General features: G+C 41.5%; 3 protein-coding genes across 3 annotated transcripts in view; all 3 read right to left on the bottom strand.

The window, feature by feature from the left end:
* Positions 1–8,506, bottom strand: part of l(3)L1231 (lethal (3) L1231) — a 39,810-nt gene extending 31,304 nt beyond the window's left edge. The window contains exon 1 of the mRNA XM_065218201.1: positions 8,358–8,506. The gene's annotated coding sequence lies outside the window, so the exon portion shown is untranslated. The remainder of the gene's footprint in view (positions 1–8,357) is intronic.
* A 5,651-nt stretch (positions 8,507–14,157) lies between these two features.
* On the bottom strand, positions 14,158–15,761 carry LOC135698218 (uncharacterized protein K02A2.6-like). Its single transcript, XM_065218111.1, has 2 exons — positions 15,292–15,761; positions 14,158–14,242 (listed from the first exon to the last, which is right to left on the bottom strand). The coding sequence occupies exons 1-2, from the start codon at positions 15,759–15,761 to the stop codon at positions 14,158–14,160; spliced, it is 555 nt and encodes a 184-aa protein (XP_065074183.1).
* A 1,109-nt stretch (positions 15,762–16,870) lies between these two features.
* Positions 16,871–18,911, bottom strand: LOC135698217 (uncharacterized protein K02A2.6-like). The gene is made up of 3 exons (XM_065218109.1): positions 17,316–18,911; positions 16,937–17,207; positions 16,871–16,887 (listed from the first exon to the last, which is right to left on the bottom strand). The coding sequence occupies exons 1-3, from the start codon at positions 18,909–18,911 to the stop codon at positions 16,871–16,873; spliced, it is 1,884 nt and encodes a 627-aa protein (XP_065074181.1).
* Positions 18,912–19,351: the final 440 nt, after the last annotated feature.

Below are 19,351 nucleotides of genomic sequence, written 5' to 3'. Positions count from 1 at the left end.
GGTACCTCCATTTTGGATTGGTCAGGACCTCAGATCAGATCAGCTTCACTTCGCCGAACAGTCAAGGACTAATAATAATCTCTGGTCCGACTGACCACGAAGGAGGTTTGAAACTAGGAGAGGTTACCCCTAACCGAAAAGGAGCATTCCCCTTTTGGCACGGTCACTCCGAAATCGTCCTAGACCGTGTCAATCCTCGCCAACGAGGGAAGACGCCTGGAAGGCTTCCAAGCTACACACGAATGACAAGCCCCGTCAAACCGGCGTGCAGTCAAACCACCATTCTCCATCGGTTCGGAAAACACCAGTCACCGTTCGTCGACAGCAGTAGCAGCGAGTAATTGAAGTACGTCGCCAGATCGTCGGCATCAGCAACAAGGTAGCAGTGGTACGTACCGAAGAAAACCCCAACAAAAACAAACAGTAGTTTCCCCGCCAATCCATATCTTATCTTTCAGTTCATACTTTGCAATAACCTCTAGTCATCAGCCACATCTTGTTCACGAAGTCCTTTTGACTACCAAGTAATAAGTAATCCCTGAGACCCAGCTCGAGGAGTTTCTTGCTACTGAACTTGCCGGTACGAACGAATAGTTAAACGTTATAACTTTAGAACCTAGTTGTACTTTTCACGATATACTTATGTTGGATTTCCTCATGTCTGAAGTTAGTTCAAAAAGATGATAGGGATCTTTTACAGGCTGGGCAAGATAAGCTTTTTATGTTCACAGGGCAGAAACTTCTCAAATCTCTGGTGGAGTACCAACATGCACAGCAAAAAAATAATTTTGATATCACGTCAAAGTGGATGCACTACTATCATGTTGAAAATATGGTGTAATATTACTTGCTAAAAAGAACAAAATTATCATTAATACAATGCATGAACTGACATTACGCTGCTTTTACTGCATTTGTTTATTTATGTGGTCATAAAAATTACATGAAATTTTCGACATGATTGTAGCATAGAGGTAACTCTAAGACAAGTAGGTCCCGAAGAAACGTGCTCAACTTTATTGGCTCAGCTCTGGTACTATCTTCGGTCCCAAGCTAGTCGAATCACCCCTCGATACATACGAAAATCCAATAACCCCTCATTTTATCTGTCAAACTTTCATAGCGAATCATGTAGTACTAGAATTTTGACTAGAATGGGGTACGTTAATCGATTTGCTTGGGACCAATAGGCAGGTCAAGTAGTGAGCCAATTTAAAATCGTTAGTTTCGTATTGATTGTTGATTGTAGTGCATCCACTTTGATGTGATATCAAAATTATTTTTTTGCTGTGTGTATAGTCCTGAAATAACACCACCACATCATCAAAAATCTTCAACGACAACACTTTAACCAATCGATCGCTGGTTTGCCTTGAATCTTTTAATGCTTGAAAACTGTGTTTATATTGAAAACCTAATATGCTGTCAGACGATATTTTCTATGATCAGAAAATCGAGACTACTTTGATCATTTTTGAGTAAATGTGAGTAACTCAAATTTACTCGCTGCAAATATATTTACTCTGAGTACAGCTGTCTTGCCCCTAACTTCAAGCTCTCGTTGATTATCTCCTCTAAATTCCCTAGGAATGCTCCCAATACGCCCTTGGGATTCCATAAAGTCCCCAAGTCTGTTAGAGAGCAATTCCACACCAAATCAAACTGAACAATGCATTAGGTCCTAAGTAACATTGAACGATTCTCTTCATCGACTTTCTCTTTCGATCTTGCCGTGTTTGTCATATTAGCTAGATAATAGCTTCTTTCATCGAGCTGTGTGCTGAAAATAGCAGGAAATGTTTTAAAATGACCGTGAGGATTCAAAGAGAAAGCCGACGAAAAAAATTTGTCCATGTTACTTAGCACCTAATGCATTGTTCAGCTTGAAATGACGAATCGATAAAACTCGACCTTCTCCGATCTTCGTGAATCTTTGCATAATTGTTTGTTATGGGCAATCTTCAAATTTTTGCTAAAATTTGGACATTTTGAATGCTGTATTTTTTTTTAAATGGCGTCTTTCACATTCTTTAATCAATTGGAATTTTATAATTTACAACATCGACGGATTAAATTCATGGAATTTGGTTTCTAGTTTCACTCTCTCAACAACAAATATAATTTTTACAAACCACAACCGTGCATCTCCATCCAGTGATTCTCCAAAATCGAATTGAGTTCCACAAAGTGCAGTCAGCGCAAATCCAATTACTTGTCCGAAGAAGTAAGTACATAAAAATCAGGGAAATCGCTTGCACAGCAACACCACTCAATCGATCTCAACATTACCGGCTCCAGCTCCGTTATTAAAGTCGTTACTCAGGCTCCCGTGACCGCAGAAAAGTACGTCCCACGAGTGGTTCTGATCAATCTTGAGCCGGGAACTATAGATTTGGTCCGAGCGGGACCATTTGGCCAGCTGTTCCGTTTTCGAACAGTCCGGTGCTGGTAACAACTGGGTCAAACGACACTACACCAAGGGTGCCGAGCTGATAGATTCTGTGCTGGATGTTGTCCGTAAGGAATCCGAGGGTTGCGATTACCTGCAGGGCTTTCAGCTTACGCACTCGCTCGGCGGTGGATCTGGCTCAGGTAAACTTTAAATCTTTTGTAACGTTGGCGGAATTCAGTAGAAAAAATACCGAGAGCAACATGAACGAGCTGGTTTCGGAGTACCAGCAGTACCAGGAGACGATTGACGAGGAAGGAGAGTTCGACGAAGAAGAGGAAGGTGCCGACTAGTGATAATAGATACACATGGTAAAAAATGGTCGTTTTCATTATGCTACCATATGCTACACACTTAATCTAGCTCGGTAAAATCGCCAACAACCGATTACCTCGGCATTTACTTTTGCTGATATCTCTACAAAATATCAGTTTGTTATCTGATATCTCAGCAAAATGTTATTTGTTAGCTGAGTCTCGGCAATTGTTTTACTGAACCTCAGCAAAATAAATTGCAGAACTACTCGGCTGTTGGAATCTCTGCGAAAAATTTAAGTGTGTACTGTTAATAATTGCTGAAATAAAATCTGGTTATATTAAAAATTAAGACTGTTAAATTAATTATGTTACAAATAAATTGCAGCAGCGTGCACCACAAACACAACGCGATTGGCAAATATTTCATCGAAAGTCCCCTTTTAGCGGAATGAAGCGCAACCCACACTGAAACAAATCGACATGTACCGTTTATTGGATCCATCTTATAACATAGCAATGTCAGCATATTTATTCATTCTATGTGATGATTGATAGATTCCATTGGATTATCACTTAAAAACTATGACTGCGATATGGAATGATTTCTATCGTAATTTCACATACTTAGTACTTGATAATACTTTGCTTCGAACGTGGTTAGCGAAGGTAAGAAGTATATGAATATTGTCTGATATATTTCATGGTGAAAAACTGTTGATATGTCATGGGTGGGAACAGACATCTAGAAACTAATGAAAAATCATATAAGTTTGCACTATGAGAAAATTCAGTAAAATATACCTGTTTTCATGATGAATATTGCTCACTAAAATATATATCTTATAAGATAATCATGTATATTTTATTGGAGTTGCTTTTACTGATTTTTGACGTTTGTTGATATGTCGCGTGTAAATAGACATGTAGAAACTATTGGACTGTCATTTAACTTTGCAGTATAGGAAAACATGTATATCTCATTGTAATAGCTTGCTTTGATTTTTGACGTTTAAAGATTGTAAACAGATGTATCCCAATCATTAAATAGTCATATAGAAATGCCTTTTAAGAAATCCAACAGCAAGCATTTGTTTTTGCATGTTTTTCTGGGATGAATATCGCTCCCAATAAAATACATCTTACATGATTGTTCTTTATAAATTATTGAAACAATTTTCAACGATGTTAACGTACACTCATTCATATGGTAATTGGTTCCAGAAAAGAATGTATTGAGATTGAAAAAAAAAATGATTCTACTGTAATATTTACTTTGCTATGATTCTAATTGTAAGCCTTCTACACGGCTAATTCAGATTCCAGCCCTAAGTAGAACAAACCACACCACCGAAACGGAACATAAATTTGTCAGTGCTATTTGTCTTCACTCTAGCAAAACGAGCATAAAGTTGCACTACATTCCATGTCGGGAGAGCTGTTCTTACTTCATGCTATTTGAACGAGCTCAATCTTGAAGTCAGCCGTGGCCCAGTGGAATCAAGCACAGACACCGAAAGCATCACACCTCAACAGATCTTGATCGAATCCCAAATCAGCTACAATAAAAAAAGGCACAACTGTGAAAGCTCCCCACTGCCTGATGTTTATTTTTTCGAATTTATTTTTAGAAATCGATTAAATATATGTGTCAAAAGAAGAAGTAAATTTCATGTTATTTTCACATAAACTTTACTTCGATTGATTTATGACACATATATTATATTGTGGTGAAAAGTATAGCTTATGCTTATGGGTTTCAAATCCATTTCAGTTAATTATTATAATTTGATCGATTTTCATTTATCATATGACGATCATATAAAAGTTACCAAATTATCAGCATTGTAAATGTATCAGATATTCATATAGAATTTACCTGACACATTTCCAATCATATCATTTTCAATGGATTATCTTATAGCGCAAATTTATTAGACTTCCACATAACAGGAATATGTCAAATTCGTTCAGTGCACTGGCCAAATAATACTTTGACTGTTTGTACCGACGACCAGGAACATCCCAACAAACAATTTTAGCTGCAAATTAGCTTATACAGCCAAAATTTGCCTTATGCAGCTAATTTTTGCCTGTATAAGCTAAACTGCAGCTAAAATTGTTTGTTGGGATGTGCCCTCTTCATGTGAGTTAAAGTAATCTTCCTTCCGAAAACACTTGTCCGGAATCTCCCGAGGAATCTCTAGCAGTAAATCTACTTGCAGTGGTTTGCCATAAGATGTAAGATGAACGACTGGATCCAATATGGTACACGATCCGTTGCTGAACGAATGCGAAACTTTTCTTGGCGAGAACACGCGAGCTGTCGGGAAATGCCAGCGGAAAATCAACCTCTTCATAATCCACATCCTTCAGAGATCGTTCATTGTCAGCATATTTTTCCTCAAAAACTTCCGGAAATCGCCCAAACAACGCTCAATATAGTTTAACACCTTGAATTTCACCTTCACCTCGCTTAGCATCTCTTCCACCTGCAGCCGGAACAGATTCGAGTGGTAGAAATATTCCGTTTCCTTCAACCGTTGGCGGTTTGTACAGCTGCTTCATGGCTTTGATCTTCCGTTGGTGTTCTTCGTCTGTTCGTCGCTTGGAATGGCTTTGCGCTTAGCGCTTTTCGATTCCGAAGATCCGACAGTCGTAACTAGCACAAAGCGTCCACCACTTTTTTGACCGCTGTCGCTTTCCGGTTCCGGCCGCCCAAAATCATCGTCGTCAATTGAGTTCTCAGGTTTCGAAAAACAAAACAAAATCAAGAGTTGCCAAAATACCGGGTTGCCAAACAATTCACTATTCACAAGCAAACAAACGTCAGTTCAATTACCTCTCGGCACTGCCGTGTCAGCTGCGGCACACTGAGGTACACTGAGAAAAAAGTTGACGCAAAACAAGTGTATAGAGTGACCACCCTTTGATGTTGGCAGTGGAAGTTCAGGAGGAAGCTTCTGCACGATTTTGTTAGAGATTTTCGGTGCTGCCCAATAAGGTTGCAGGGAGTTTCGTCGGAGTTTTCGCCGCGTTTTCGGTGGAGGAGATTTTGCATGATTCCGGTGGAGATTTCCAATGCTTCGGTAGAGTTTCTCGCGTCAGATGCTGTCAGCTGGAATAATTTTCTCGAGTCAGCAGTGTGGAGCGAACTGAGGTGAAAAACAAAACAGGACAAAACCTTTCAACTCCGGAAAATCATAACCACTAAGGCACTATTATATTTTTCACGAGATTTTCCATTTTTCTCAACAAAAATATTTCTGAACTCTAGCACGATCCTTGCAAAAATGAAACAGAATTATATTTTTCAACTGTATATCAAGTTTTGGAGCATCTAGCATGAATCAATTCATCAAAAACAGTGAAATGGTGTTCCGTTTCTTGTCTCACAGCAAAAATTTCTGGTCACAACACTCTTTTTCATGTTCTTTTGTTCACAACCAACAAATCTATCACTTAGTTTCTATTAAAAAGGCGTGTAAAACAAAGAGCTTAATCAAGGGTTCTGAACTTCATCCAAACCATTTGTGGAATAGTTCTAACATTCGTTCGTTCGTTTGTGGTATTTGTTTATTAGAGTCAAAATTCTGCTCATGAAACTATCTTTGGAATCCTGTTCGATATTTTTTCACAATTCGTTAAAAATTAACCTATACTCATTAAAATGTCCATTGAATTCTATTCAGGATTTCTTTGAAATTTTACTCAGAACGTGGAATTCTCCATAGATTTCGGATTTTCTCCAGAACTACCTTGAAAGCAATCCTCACATTTCACTTGAATCCTCACATTTCACACACAAAATGTAAGTGAAAATATTAGGGATATCTAAAATATCAGCCACGGCTTTTTTTTTCGAAATTCTATCTTGAATCTAACATTTGTTTACAAATTATGAGCTGTCAGTGGGGCCCACAATTGGCGAGCCCGAAGCGATGTTGGCTTTTTTCAAGGCAAGGCACACAAGATAGGGTTCACACCAAGCTGATATAAAGCTACCAGAAACATGCCTTTGTGATGCTCATAGGCTTACCAGAAGTGAACAGCTCCGTCAATATGAATTCAGTGCCAACATTTCAAAGGGGCGTAATTGCTTTTGTAAACAATGGCTTTAGTCGTCGATTTCTCGCGAATGAAAGCACACTCATGAAAATGAATGACACCAGCACGCAGAGGAATGTTTCCTGTATTAGCTAGCATTTGTAATTTGAAGGGGTGGGTTTTCATTTGCGAGAAATCTACGTCTAAAGCCATTGTTTACAAAAGCAATTACGCCCCTTTGAAATGTTGGCACTGAATTGAATGTCGTTAAGTTAAGATTAGCGGAGGTCCACCGCGAAAGTAACAATGGTTTTAAAAACTTGTGCAATTTTGCATTCAACAGATCTAAGATGCTAAGATGATATTGCTTTGTTGAGATGCTCCCATGTTGAGTAAAAGAATGAAGATTGATGAGGATTTTGAAGATTTTCAGCAAAAATATGAATATAGATACTAAATGTAAATAAATCAGATAAAGTGCACCCCGTTCAACAGTCACATTTTGGGCAAAAAAGAAAATGTGAATTTGATGAAATTTTCAGTCAATTTAGCCAATTGTCGTTGTTTTGAAATAATTCTCAAAAGTACAATCAATTTGTAACTAAGTGAGCATACATTTTAATACTCTGTGGAGCGAAAGAATAATATGAACCGTACTAATGTACATAACTGCAATGTATACATAAAACGGGTGATAAACATTTGTCAAAGTGAGAGCAAAGGAAAACACCGTGGACAACATTAAACACCAGACAGGAAGGTGCGCCCAAACATAAACATTATTCACATACGAGCGCACTAATGTCATTGAGAAAGGTCGAAGTATACGCTCCTTTCGCTCTCGATTTCTATTAATATCCACCAAAATAAAAATTAATAAATTCCATCACGAGGCGTACGCTAATGAGAGCCGACTCTTTAACGAATTATCAATAACTCCGAAATGGAAATGATCACTGCAATGGAAGAGAGCGACAGCAGTATGTAGTACTTAATACTGCATACCTATCACATATTTCTACTAACCATTCATCCTCCGTGAGCGAGTGTTCTATTCATAAAAATTGGATCCTCGCATCACATTCCACTCCGTCCTTGATTTATATATTTATACGGTCCTCGCAGAAACACGCGTCGCGTGTACATCCAAAAGAACATAATCGCCAACGGGCGTCAGAGGCAAATACGCAAGAAGCAAAAAAAAAATGAGTTACCACAAGCGGTAACACTCAGTAAGTCACGCGTTCTTGAACCAAGCATACAGCTAGCCGCCTTTGTTGGTATTCACATCAGATTTAATAATAATGTGAATAGTTCATTATGGCTATCTGGCAGTTGAAAATTTATCATTTTTAAAAGCTAACAAAATGAAGGTATTTCGCTAAATCAAAGATGCACTAATAGGAATCAAAGGTCATGATTCTTTTCATCGAGTAACAGCTACCGAGAACCACCCTATGCACCATCTTTAGTGTTCACTCACTAGCGTCGGCACAAGTCACTCAAACATCACGGCGCTCAAACAAAAATTCTGACACTCGCGAGTTTCCCCATTCCGACGGCACTGATCGGGGTGAACATTTGTTACACATATTAACCGTACTTACATGAATTTCCGTAACGGTCCCGTGTAGTAAGTGCCTTCCCGAAGTGAAAAGTAATGAATCCGCCCGGTAAGAATTGAAATTGATACCTACTTTACGGCACAAAATTGCACTTCCAGCAGAGAAACACAAATGCACTCACAGCTCTCTGACAGTAGACCAGTTTGACATTGGATTGGGTGACTCAACTCGGGCTGTCAAACACAAAGCTCGCGAAACAGCGGCAAATCGATGAGTGCCTCAGTTTGTCGGAGTAAAGTTAGCACGTGTGCGGTAAGTAGATGGCAGAATTTTGTGAAAAAAAAATTACCAACCGGCTTTATGATTAAAATGATGATGATGGTCCCACCTCTTACCCCTACAAAGGTTTGAGCTGGACGAGTTATCTTTAAGATAATTAAATATAAACATTTTAACCAGGTTTGCAAACAAAATCGAGCTGGTTACAATTACAGATATAAATGTCCTGTTAAATATGCTATAGGCATCAACCAAAAACATTCAAAGGTGTAGCTAGTTATCAAAAGTCCAAGTATAGTCCTCGACAATACTTTCATTTACACGTGACCTGGGATTTACACGTTTAAGCTTCCGCAGTGCCAGGACTATATCCAAGGAAACGACTTCCAGCTATACGGCTATATAATTCTATCATGTGTTGATTGTGGTAAATTAACCCGTATTTCCAACAAATTTCGTATGATCTTAGTATTCGTTATGACCCTTCTTAGCATATATTGGTGGCTTCAATCGGACCATTCGTTCTAAAGTTGCAATCGGAATACAATTATGGTGGTGCCGCGCTACGAACATTCAATGAAGATGTATTATACCCTGGACAGACTATGGCTTATATCATGTAATATAAGCTGTCTTGCAATAAGCACTCATACATCTAGTTTTCACTGGAAATCCAATGTATAAGTGCTCATTGCAAGACAGCCTATATTACATGATATAAGCCATAGTCTGTACGGGATATTAATGACACAATCCATGCACTTCTACGCCAAGGGATCAAAATTTCAAACTTTGCTGAATATGAAGAAGAGTGTATTGAACTACAATAATAACATTTATTTGATTGAAAACTGCATTAAGAACAAACTTTAATACCCTGGACAGACTACGGCTTATATCATGTAATATAGGCTGTCTTGCAATGAGCACTCATACATAGGATTTCCAGTGAAAACTAGATGTATGAGTGCTCATTGCAAGACAGCCTATATTACATGATATAAGCCATAGTCTGTCCAGGGTATAATAGTCCATCAAAGTATATGCATCAGAATGTTAAATCAAGATTTAGGACACCATTTTTATGAACGTGCTTTATCGCATTCATTTCGGTGCTTATAGATTGTTATGTATGTATAAGTTGCATTAATTGTAAAAAGCTGAATTTATCCATCTATGGTGTGATCTGACCCTTCTTACATATAACATTGTATAGATCGTATAATGAGATTTAACTCAAGTCAGATTCTGACCACTTCCTTGGGGCACCCGGATAATGTCCGGATGTGACCAAGGTGGCCCTAGAAACTCCATATGACCATGCTTGGCATACACAGTTGTACACACCAACTGCTCATTTGTTAATAACTTTTCACTCAGTTGTTGAAATTTGTTTTTTTTTAAAGTAATTGATAGATTAGGATCATAGTTTACTATACACACTAATCGAGTCAGTACGGTTTTACCGAGTTTTTGAATTGCGGAACTGTTCGGTAAAAGTTTAAAAATCTGTGGAAAATTTATTAATGGGAAAATTTGTTCTGAACTTTGTAGTGTATAGGATTGGAAGTTGGTCACTTGGACAAATATGAGAGATTTAGTTGAGTTGATTCAGTATACGTCTTATCTAGGAAGTCATTATTATGTACCTGCTAATAGATAACTTTTAAATTGGTTACGAATATTATATACAATAAACAAGGTTTAAGTAGTTTATATTTAGCGTATAGTCGACATTGATCGATATAAACAAGTAGGTTGCACGCTTGAATGTGAGCGTGCATTCGGAAGCACGAATATCATGCGTGTCAGGAGGCGAGCGTGCTTTCGAAGACACATAATATCGAGAGGCAGGCTCGGATTCATGAGGGAGTGAGGGAGATAGAGATAGGTTTACGTTTGCTGTGAGAGCAGGCTGGCACCTGCTCAATGATGAGGATGAAACGACGGGAATGCAAACTAATCGTTATTCTGTTGACTATTCTTTGGACGGATGGACGTGTTTGTGTTTCGGTGACAAAACTCGGTCACTACAAACTTGTACATACTTAGTTCTGTTAACCCCATTTAATGATAGAACATAAACTTGGTCAACACAACAATGAAATCGATTCCTTGCGGATAACGGTCATTTGAATTTTTACCGATTTTTCCAGCAATTCAAAAACCTAGTAAAAAAATACTGACCCCTGTAAAAAATAGATATGCAAAGAGTAGGTAAATGTTAACATTTGAATCAACGCCAATAATTTTTTACACGTAAAGTACGAGATGTGCAGCGTTCATTTTTACAACGCAAAAACAAATGCAGTTTATTACTAGAATTAAAATCTACTTGTTTTTACGTATCTATAACAAGCTTAAACTCTATTCTATCTACTGCTTTAAAAAGAACTATGTTACGTCAACTATGTGCGAAGTTATTAGCAAATGAGCAGTTGGTGAGTACAACCAACAATTAAAAGTATGGCTATTCACGATGACTAAATTTTCGTAACGGGACACCATTTCTATTCCATTTCCATTCCATTTCCATTCCATTTCCATTCCATTTCCATTCCATTTCCATTCCATTTCCATTCCATTTCCATTCCATTTCCATTCAATTTCCATTCCATTTCCATTCAATTTCCATTCAATTTCCATTCCATTTCCATTCCATTTCCATTCCATTTCCATTCCATTTCCATTCCATTTCCATTCCATTTCCATTCCATTTCCATTCCATTTCCATTCCATTTCCATTCCATTTCCATTCCATTTCCATTCCATTTCCATTCCATTTCCATTCCATTTCCATTCCATTTCCATTCCATTTCCATTCCATTTCCATTCCATTTCCATTCCATTTCCATTCCATTCATTCCATTTCCATTCCATTTCCATTCCATTTCCATTCCATTTCCATTCCATTTCCATTCCATTTCCATTTTTTTTTTCCTTTGGTTTGTTTTTTCCGTCGATCTTGTTTTCCGTGCTGAGCACCAATGCTACCGACGTGCCAGGAAGGCAGCTCCCACACCTGGACCCTACCTATCGACCCATCAACTCATGAACCGGGGACCAACGGCTTTACTTCCCTTCCGAAGGAAGGCGTGATCAGAGATGTTATGCCTCAGAACATCCCGGCGGCGCCGACTGGGATTGAACCCAGGCCTGCTGAGGTGAGAGGTAATCACGCTTACCACTACACCACCGGCGCCGTTGTTCCATTTCCATTCCATTTCCATTCCATTTCCATTCCATTTCCATTCCATTTCCATTCCATTTCCATTCCATTTCCATTCCATTTCCATTCCATTTCCATTCCATTTCCATTCCATTTCCATTCCATTTCCATTCCATTTCCATTCCATTTCCATTCCATTTCCATTCCATTTCCATTCCATTTCCATTCCATTTCCATTCCATTTCCATTCCATTTCCATTCCATTTCCATTCCATTTCCATTCCATTTCCATTCCATTTCCATTCCATTTCCATTCCATTTCCATTCCATTTCCATTCCATTTCCATTCCATTTCCATTCCATTTCCATTCCATTTCCATTCCATTTCCATTCCATTTCCATTCCATTTCCATTCCATTTCCATTCCATTTCCATTCCATTTCCATTCCATTTCCATTCCATGCCAACGTCTTTGCTGCCCTACGCTCTACTGATTCCACAATCTTGGAATTCACCTCACCGAGACGCACGCCACAAAGCATCTTGGAAGCTCCCGAGCCCTCCGACCCAGTCGAGCCTGCAACGCCAACCTCCACACTTTCACTCTCCGGTGTATCCTGCCATCAAAGTCGTCTCGGCCCTGCGGTCAGAAATGGTGAGGGGGTCTTCCAGTCGGCGTTGCCAGGCAAGTACTTCGATTCGACGTTCCATCCGCCTCCTGATAGTTTCGTGGTTTCCAGCTCATTATCCAGCGATGTCAGCAACAGCGCATGCACATACCCTTGCAGTCAAATTGATCCTAAAAGCGTACATTAGCGGAGCGGAGCGGAGCAAAATTTGCGTTGGAATGAGAGAGACAGCTAGTACTTTTCTCCCTCTCGTACCTTCGCAAAATCTCTCTCCGCGCGTGAAATATCGCTTAGATCTGAATACACCTTTACTACCAAAACGTAAGAGGTTTACGAACGAAGACAACCGAGCTCCGCTTAATGCTTTCAACATGCGACTACGACGTTCTGGTTCTCACCGAAACCTGGTTTCGAGCTGACATTCAGAACTGTGAGCTATCGTCAGATTATCATTTCTTCCGCTGCGACCGTAATCGAGCTACCAGTCAGCTTTCCAGAGGCGGCGGTGTACTTATTGCGATAAAATCCAAGCATTCATGCACATCAGTTTCGCTCGAGAATTGCGACCGTCTGTAGCAAGTGGCTGTGCGCATCACTCTGCAGCACCGCTCGCTATTCATCACCGGAATCTATCTCCGTCCTCTCTCCAGCCCGGATTTATACACGTCTCACACTACGGCACAACATACTATCTTTGAGAGATCTTCGAACGCCGATATCATCTTGACAATGGGCGACTACAACCTTCCGTTTCAGAGTTGGACTTTCGACGAGGACGTGAACGGTTATTTACCATCAAACGCGTCCACTGAACAGGAACTGGCTCTCACGGAACCGATGCTCGCTAGTGGGCTAATCCAAGTCAATTCACTGTCTAATTTGAATGGAAGACCGCTTGACTTAGCCTTCATCAGTGATCCGGATAACGTTAACCTTCTTGAGCCTCCGGTCTCTCTACTGGATATCGATCATCATCATAAGCCATTCATCTTACGACTTGATGCCGACTGCAATCCGCCCATGATATCGGACTGTGATTTGTATCCACCTGAATTGGATTTCAGGCACTGCGATTTCGGCTCGTTGAATAATGAACTGTCCACTATCAATTGGCAACAGATTCTGGATAGTGTTTCTGTCAACGCTATTGCTGACCAATTCTACGACAATCTGTATGAAACACTCTATGCGCGAGTTCCTCTCCGGAGGCGTGTTACGAGGTTAACCTCAGTGCAACCCTGGTGGAGCCCTGAGCTACGTAATTTGCGGAACGTATTGCGTAAGTCGCGCAAATACTATTTCAGTACCAGAACCAACGAGAGCAAAAATAGTCTCCGATTAATCGAAACGAGATACAACGGACTGTTGAAGTCTAGCTATGGGGAGTACGTCCAGCGAACGCAAGCGAATCTGAAGCAGCACCCATCGGCGTTTTGGAAGTTCGTGAAATCACAACGGTCTAGTAATCGTATTCCGGACATAGTTGAGTTTAACGGGATCGCTGCTAGCTCTCCTGTCGATGTTGCTAACTTGTTTGGTTTGCGAGCTTCTTCCAATCAGTTTACAACACAAATTCACCACCTCTAAATCCTTCAAGTTTCGATCGCATCCACGAGTACAACCTGAATATCCCAACGTTGCGCTTCTCACGGCGCACAAACATTCAGCAACTATTTATTTTCGACTTACTGCGTGGCAACATTGATTGTCCACAACTACTACAGGATGTCCCTCTATACGTTCCAGCCCGACACAGTTGAGGAGCTCACAACTTGTCGCTGTGCCGGCTCACCGGACTGATTACGGTTTCAACAATCCATTCGACGCTTGTCTGCGAGCTTTTAACGATACTATCGAGGATTTCGATTTTGTGTTTAGCAAAAGTACTTTAAAAATAGGATTAAGAATATTAGGTAAAGTAGTCTGTACGATTTTTATTTTTTATCGAAGATGAAACAACAAAATAAACAAGTGATTATTGAATGCTCCTGTTTTACTTTCGTATCAGAGAACAAGGAAACGCACGTCTAGTTAGTTCTATGAGCTTTATTGGACTGTCGGTTCTTTTACTCTCTGGGTACAAGGTTGTTATACAATCGGGGAAAGCAAGATCAATGTAAACAAGGTGATACATAAGAAATAACAACTTCTTGATTAATAATATAACATCCCCTTTTCATTATACAAACAAAAGAAAAAAAACTATTTCTCTACAACAAAGTCATCGAATTTCCTTGGTAGTTTTCTTTCACGCTTCGGTCGGCAATTTTGTTTTGGAGTCGTCGATTTGTCCATACGAACCACCTCTGTTGCTGATGAAATCGCCAACTGCTGCTCACCTTGATATGATTCATCTTGAACCTCACGTATTTCGACCTCAGGATCTTTCGACGAAGCAGGCGACGACCTGCCTGGCGTGTCTCTCAAATCATTTTGCACTGCTGCTGCCGTTGTCGGTTTATTGTTGTTTGTTGTTGTTTCGGTTCCAGGATACAAACTTTTGTTCGAAGAAGTTGGGCGAGAACTTGGTTCATTACGCGGCTTGATATGTACCAAATCACGGCGATAGCAGGATCCACCAACATCCACAACGTACGAGCGATCATTTAGCTTCCGATTTACGGTTGCTGGAGTCCAAACTTTACTTGTATCCGGCTGGAGCTGCACATAGACTGGCGAACCCGTTTCCACAGCAGGCAGAGCTCGTGATTTCCGATCGTAGTAGTACTTCATCCTCTTTTTATTTTCCAGGATATCCTCCGGGACGTTTCTTACCACATTGGGGCAATATTTTTCTGCTGCAGCTGGGACACCGCATCTGGTGCTTCGAGAGAAAAGTCTGCTTGCAGGACTGCTGCCGATTTTGTTCGGTATATTTCTCCAATGTAGAAGAACATACCAAAAGCTTTGACCTGCTTCATCTGCTTTCTGGATCAGACGCTTTACTATTTTCACGGCGGCCTCAGCCTTGCCGTTGGCTTGCTGGTGATTCGGAGCGGAAGTAGAGTGCTGGAAGTTCCACGATTTGGCCATTGCCTTCATTTCCTGATTAACAAAGTTGGTTCCGTTGTCTGATATGACTAGCTGGGGAACTCCATGGCGTGCGAAGTTAATCTGACAGGTCTTCACAAGGCAGTGGGCTGACAAGTCCTGCAGTATGTCAACCTCGATGTAGTCGGAATAATGATCGACCGTAACAAGAAAATTTCTGCGTTTGCCCGCGTACTCCGCGAAAAATACGTCCATCGACACGATCTGGAATGGATACACGGGAACTGCAGTACTCTGCATAGGAGGCTTTGCTTGGCTGCTGGCGAACTTAGCACACACGGCGCATTCTTTAACCACATCCACTATCTGTGAGCTCATACTCGGCCAAAATAAGTTCTCCCTTGCTAGTCTCAATGTTGATTCAATCCCGTTGTGACTAGTGTGCACCTTGTCTACCATGGATCGCTGGAGAGAACTAGGAATAACAATCCGATCGTTCCTGAACACTAGACCATCTTGGGTTGAAAGCTCGCTCCTATACTTAAAGTACGTTTTCGCCACTGCTGGAACACGTTCGATTGAATTTGGCCAGCCGTTACAAATATAATCGATGACCTTCACAAGAGCAGGGTCTTCAGCAGTCGCTTCGATGATGGTGCCCAAACAGTTGTCCGACACTCTCAAATAACTGCTTAGATTCCAATCTTCCAATTCGCGGAACACCTTGAAGATATTCACCTTCCGAAACTCCACCGAGGCGCTTGCATCGTCGTATGGTGCTCGGGAAATAGCATCCGCTACGATGTTCTCCTTGCCGGTGACGAATTGAATTTCCAAACTGTAACGTTGTAAGTTCAACAACATGTGCTGCAGTCTTTTAGGTGCGGTAAGTAGAGGCTTTTTAAAGATGTTAATCAACGGTTTGTGATCCGTTCTGATGATCGTTTTAGGATTTCCGACCACCAGCTGATCGAACCTGGTGCAGGCGAACAAAATTGCCAGGAGCTCCTTTTCAATTTGAGCGTAGTTCCGCTCAGTTTTGGTAAGCGTTCGCGAAGCGTATCCGATTATGCCATCCTGCTGAAACACTGCTACACCCAAGCCAAAGGAACTCGCGTCGCATTCGATCATCAACGGCTGACGAACATCATAGTATCGAAGCGTTTTAATGTCCGAAACGAGAGATTTCAATCTTTCGAACTCCTTGTCATGAACGTCACACCACACCCACGGTTCCTTCTCGGATATCAGCTTCCTCAGATTAGTACAACTTGCGCTCAAATTTGGAATGAACCGACTCAAATAAGTGGTCATGCCAATGAAGCGGTGAAGCTCGGCTCGATTCGAGGGGACAGGATAGTGCTTGATTGAAGCAATTTTTGACTCATCTGCTTGTAAGCCCTGGTTTGACAGGACATGACCATAAAATTTAACGGAGGTCTCGCAAAGGGTTAGTTTCGAACGATTTAATTTTACATTATTCTCTCTCAATCGAACGAGTAGGCTCTCGAGATTACGGTTGTGATTTTCTAGTGCCTCTCGAAACGTCCTACCTCGACCATAAATCAACAAGTCGTCAGCCAAGCATTCCACACCGTCTAGGCCCTGGATAATTTCCTGCAGCTTGGTTTGAAAAATTTCGGGAGCCGAAGAAATGCCAAAGGGCAACCTCAGCCACCGATACCGTCCGAATGGGGTCCAGAATGACGTCAATTTACTACTGCGTTCGTCCAACTCCACGTGCCAAAATCCCTTCCGAGCGTCGACAGTAGAAAATACTTGCGCCTGGTCCAACTCCGGCAAAATCTCGTCCAGCGTCACAAACTGAAGGTTCGGGCGCTTCAAAGCCTTATTCAGTGGAATTGGATCCAAGCAGATTCGAAGAGACTCAGAGCCTTTTGGTCCACGTTTAACAAGTAATAAATTACTCACCCATTCGGTGTGGTTGTACTCCCTGGTTATGATGTTATCTTTCTCGAGGTTGTCCAGCTCCACCTTCAAAGGGGCTCGAAGTGCTATAGGCACACGCCGGGGTTGCTGGATCACGGGTGAAACGTTGGTATCGATTTCCAAGCTGACCTTGCCAGGCATTTTCCCGTAGCCGTTGAAAATGTCGCTGTTTCGCTCGACGATCTCCTCAGCCCTAATACGGTACACTTTCAGCATGTCTTGTTCGGTTTCCGACTGCAGCGGTTGGGCGGGAACTACAGCAACCGTGTTGCAAAACTTCACCAGTCCCAGCGTAGTGCATACCTTCAACGACAAAAGTGGTCTATGATCTACTCCAACTACCTGTAGGACCAGTCGATACTTTTTCTCCTTGTGCTTGCAGAGTATTTTCACCTGTCCTAGTACGGGAATGGTACTTCCACCAAAAGCTTGGAGTTTGAAAGGCGATGGAAGAAGCTTGGGGTTGGGGTTGCCTGAAAGCTTGCACAACCAGTCGTGACCAATGAGACTGGTATTAGCTCCTGTATCGAGTTCGCACTTGATCTTCATCCACTTATCGTCGACCTTCAGCTGAATCTCCGCTTGCACATTTCCGCCTTGCTTGGAGTTGTCGAAAATTTTTCCAATTTCACCTTCGATCTCCGACTCCTCTGACCGCTCACTGCATCCATCGTTCGAACTGTCTTCATCCGTACTCCATCCAGCGTTCTTTACTTCCTTGATCCTTCGTGAGCTTCGTCTCGATGATTTTTCCTTCCCAGCACGGCACACTCGTTCGAAGTGGTTCTTTCCACTGCACTTCTTGCATCTCTTGCCGTAAGCTGGACAGGATCCCTTCTTGAAAACGTGCCAGTCACCACAAAATTTACACTTGCGTGACTTAGATACCTTGAGCATGTTTACTTCCACTCGTGGCTCCAACGACAGTGCCTGTGAGTGCTTCGCCGTAATTTCCTCCATTCTGCATAAATCCACTGCCTTCGTCGTCGTGATGTCAGTCATCGTAAGCATTTTTGTCTTGAGGTGCGGCCACTTGCTCGATGTCACGATCTTGAAGGTTAGCATTTCCGTCTCCAACACACCGAACCGGCATGGTTTTGCCAACACCTTCAGACGAGACACAAAGTCGTCAATGCTCTCCGTCGACAGCTGTGCGGAGGTGAAAAATTCTAACCGATCAACGATGACGTTTCGGGTACACACCACTTTTCTCTTGATGGCTTCGAGAACGGTGTCCGAAGTTCGTTTATCCTCCGCAGTGAGTTCAAAATTGAAATACTTTTTTAGCGCAGGAGTTCCAACAATCGATAATAGGAAACTCACTTTCTTGGGATTGTCTGCGTCGGGCCAGTTGTTCATCCCAATCGCTGTCGCATAATTTCGCCAGTTGCTTTCGAAAAAACAAAAATTCTCCTCCATGTCCCCGTCAATGGCAAGAGGTGGAGGAAGCGGAACGTTGGGTGATAGTGCTACTGCGGCAACTTCCTCACCGGGCTGCACTCGCTGATCCCTCATCTGCTTCACAAGCTCGCCGAATAGCTTGTTCTGGTTTTCCAACAGCATTGCTATTTGATCCATTTTGCTTGGATAACCTCACTTTTTTCTGAATGGGTGAACCAACAAAAAACAAAATGACGTCGTGGGGCTTCCGCGTACACTCGTAACGCGCCGCGAGAGGGAAAGTTCTATTCGCTTTCGGTCTTCACCGGTCGGCCTCCACGTAAATCGATTTGTTCCCCGGTCAACTTAAACGATTTCACGATCTGAAACTTTTTTACGAATTTAAACCGCGAGAACTTCTGACACCATGTTTTACTTTCGTATCAGAGAACAAGGAAACGCACGTCTAGTTAGTTCTATGAGCTTTATTGGACTGTCGGTTCTTTTACTCTCTGGGTACAAGGTTGTTATACAATCGGGGATGTCGTGACGCTTTCCGGCCATTTTTAAAATTGCTGTTTGCAGTGAACGTACGACTAATCGCGGTAACTATCGCCAACAGAATGACGAACTCCAAT

Source organism: Ochlerotatus camptorhynchus, unplaced genomic scaffold (assembly GCF_037179485.1).
Source record: "Ochlerotatus camptorhynchus isolate MF236.1 unplaced genomic scaffold, CSIRO-AGI_Acam_v1.1 ptg000084l, whole genome shotgun sequence".
Classification (NCBI taxonomy): domain Eukaryota; kingdom Metazoa; phylum Arthropoda; class Insecta; order Diptera; family Culicidae; genus Ochlerotatus; species Ochlerotatus camptorhynchus.
The sequence above is the reverse complement of the archived record's forward strand: the minus strand, read 5'-3'. Positions and strand labels throughout refer to the sequence as shown.

Excerpts from the sequence above, each read along its gene's own strand:
- LOC135698218 (XM_065218111.1), bottom strand. The coding sequence starts at position 15,761 with ATGAGCTCACAGATAGTGGATGTGGTTAAAGAATGCGCCGTGTGTGCT. Across the intron at positions 14,243-15,291 it reads GAAGCAGGTCAAAGCTTTTG|TATCGTTAAAAGCTCGCAGA; the intron begins GTATGTTCTTCT and ends AATCCTCGATAG.
- LOC135698217 (XM_065218109.1), bottom strand. The coding sequence starts at position 18,911 with ATGGATCAAATAGCAATGCTGTTGGAAAACCAGAACAAGCTATTCGGC. Across the intron at positions 17,208-17,315 it reads AGTACAACCACACCGAATGG|TTTGTGACGCTGGACGAGAT; the intron begins GTGAGTAATTTA and ends CCGAACCTTCAG.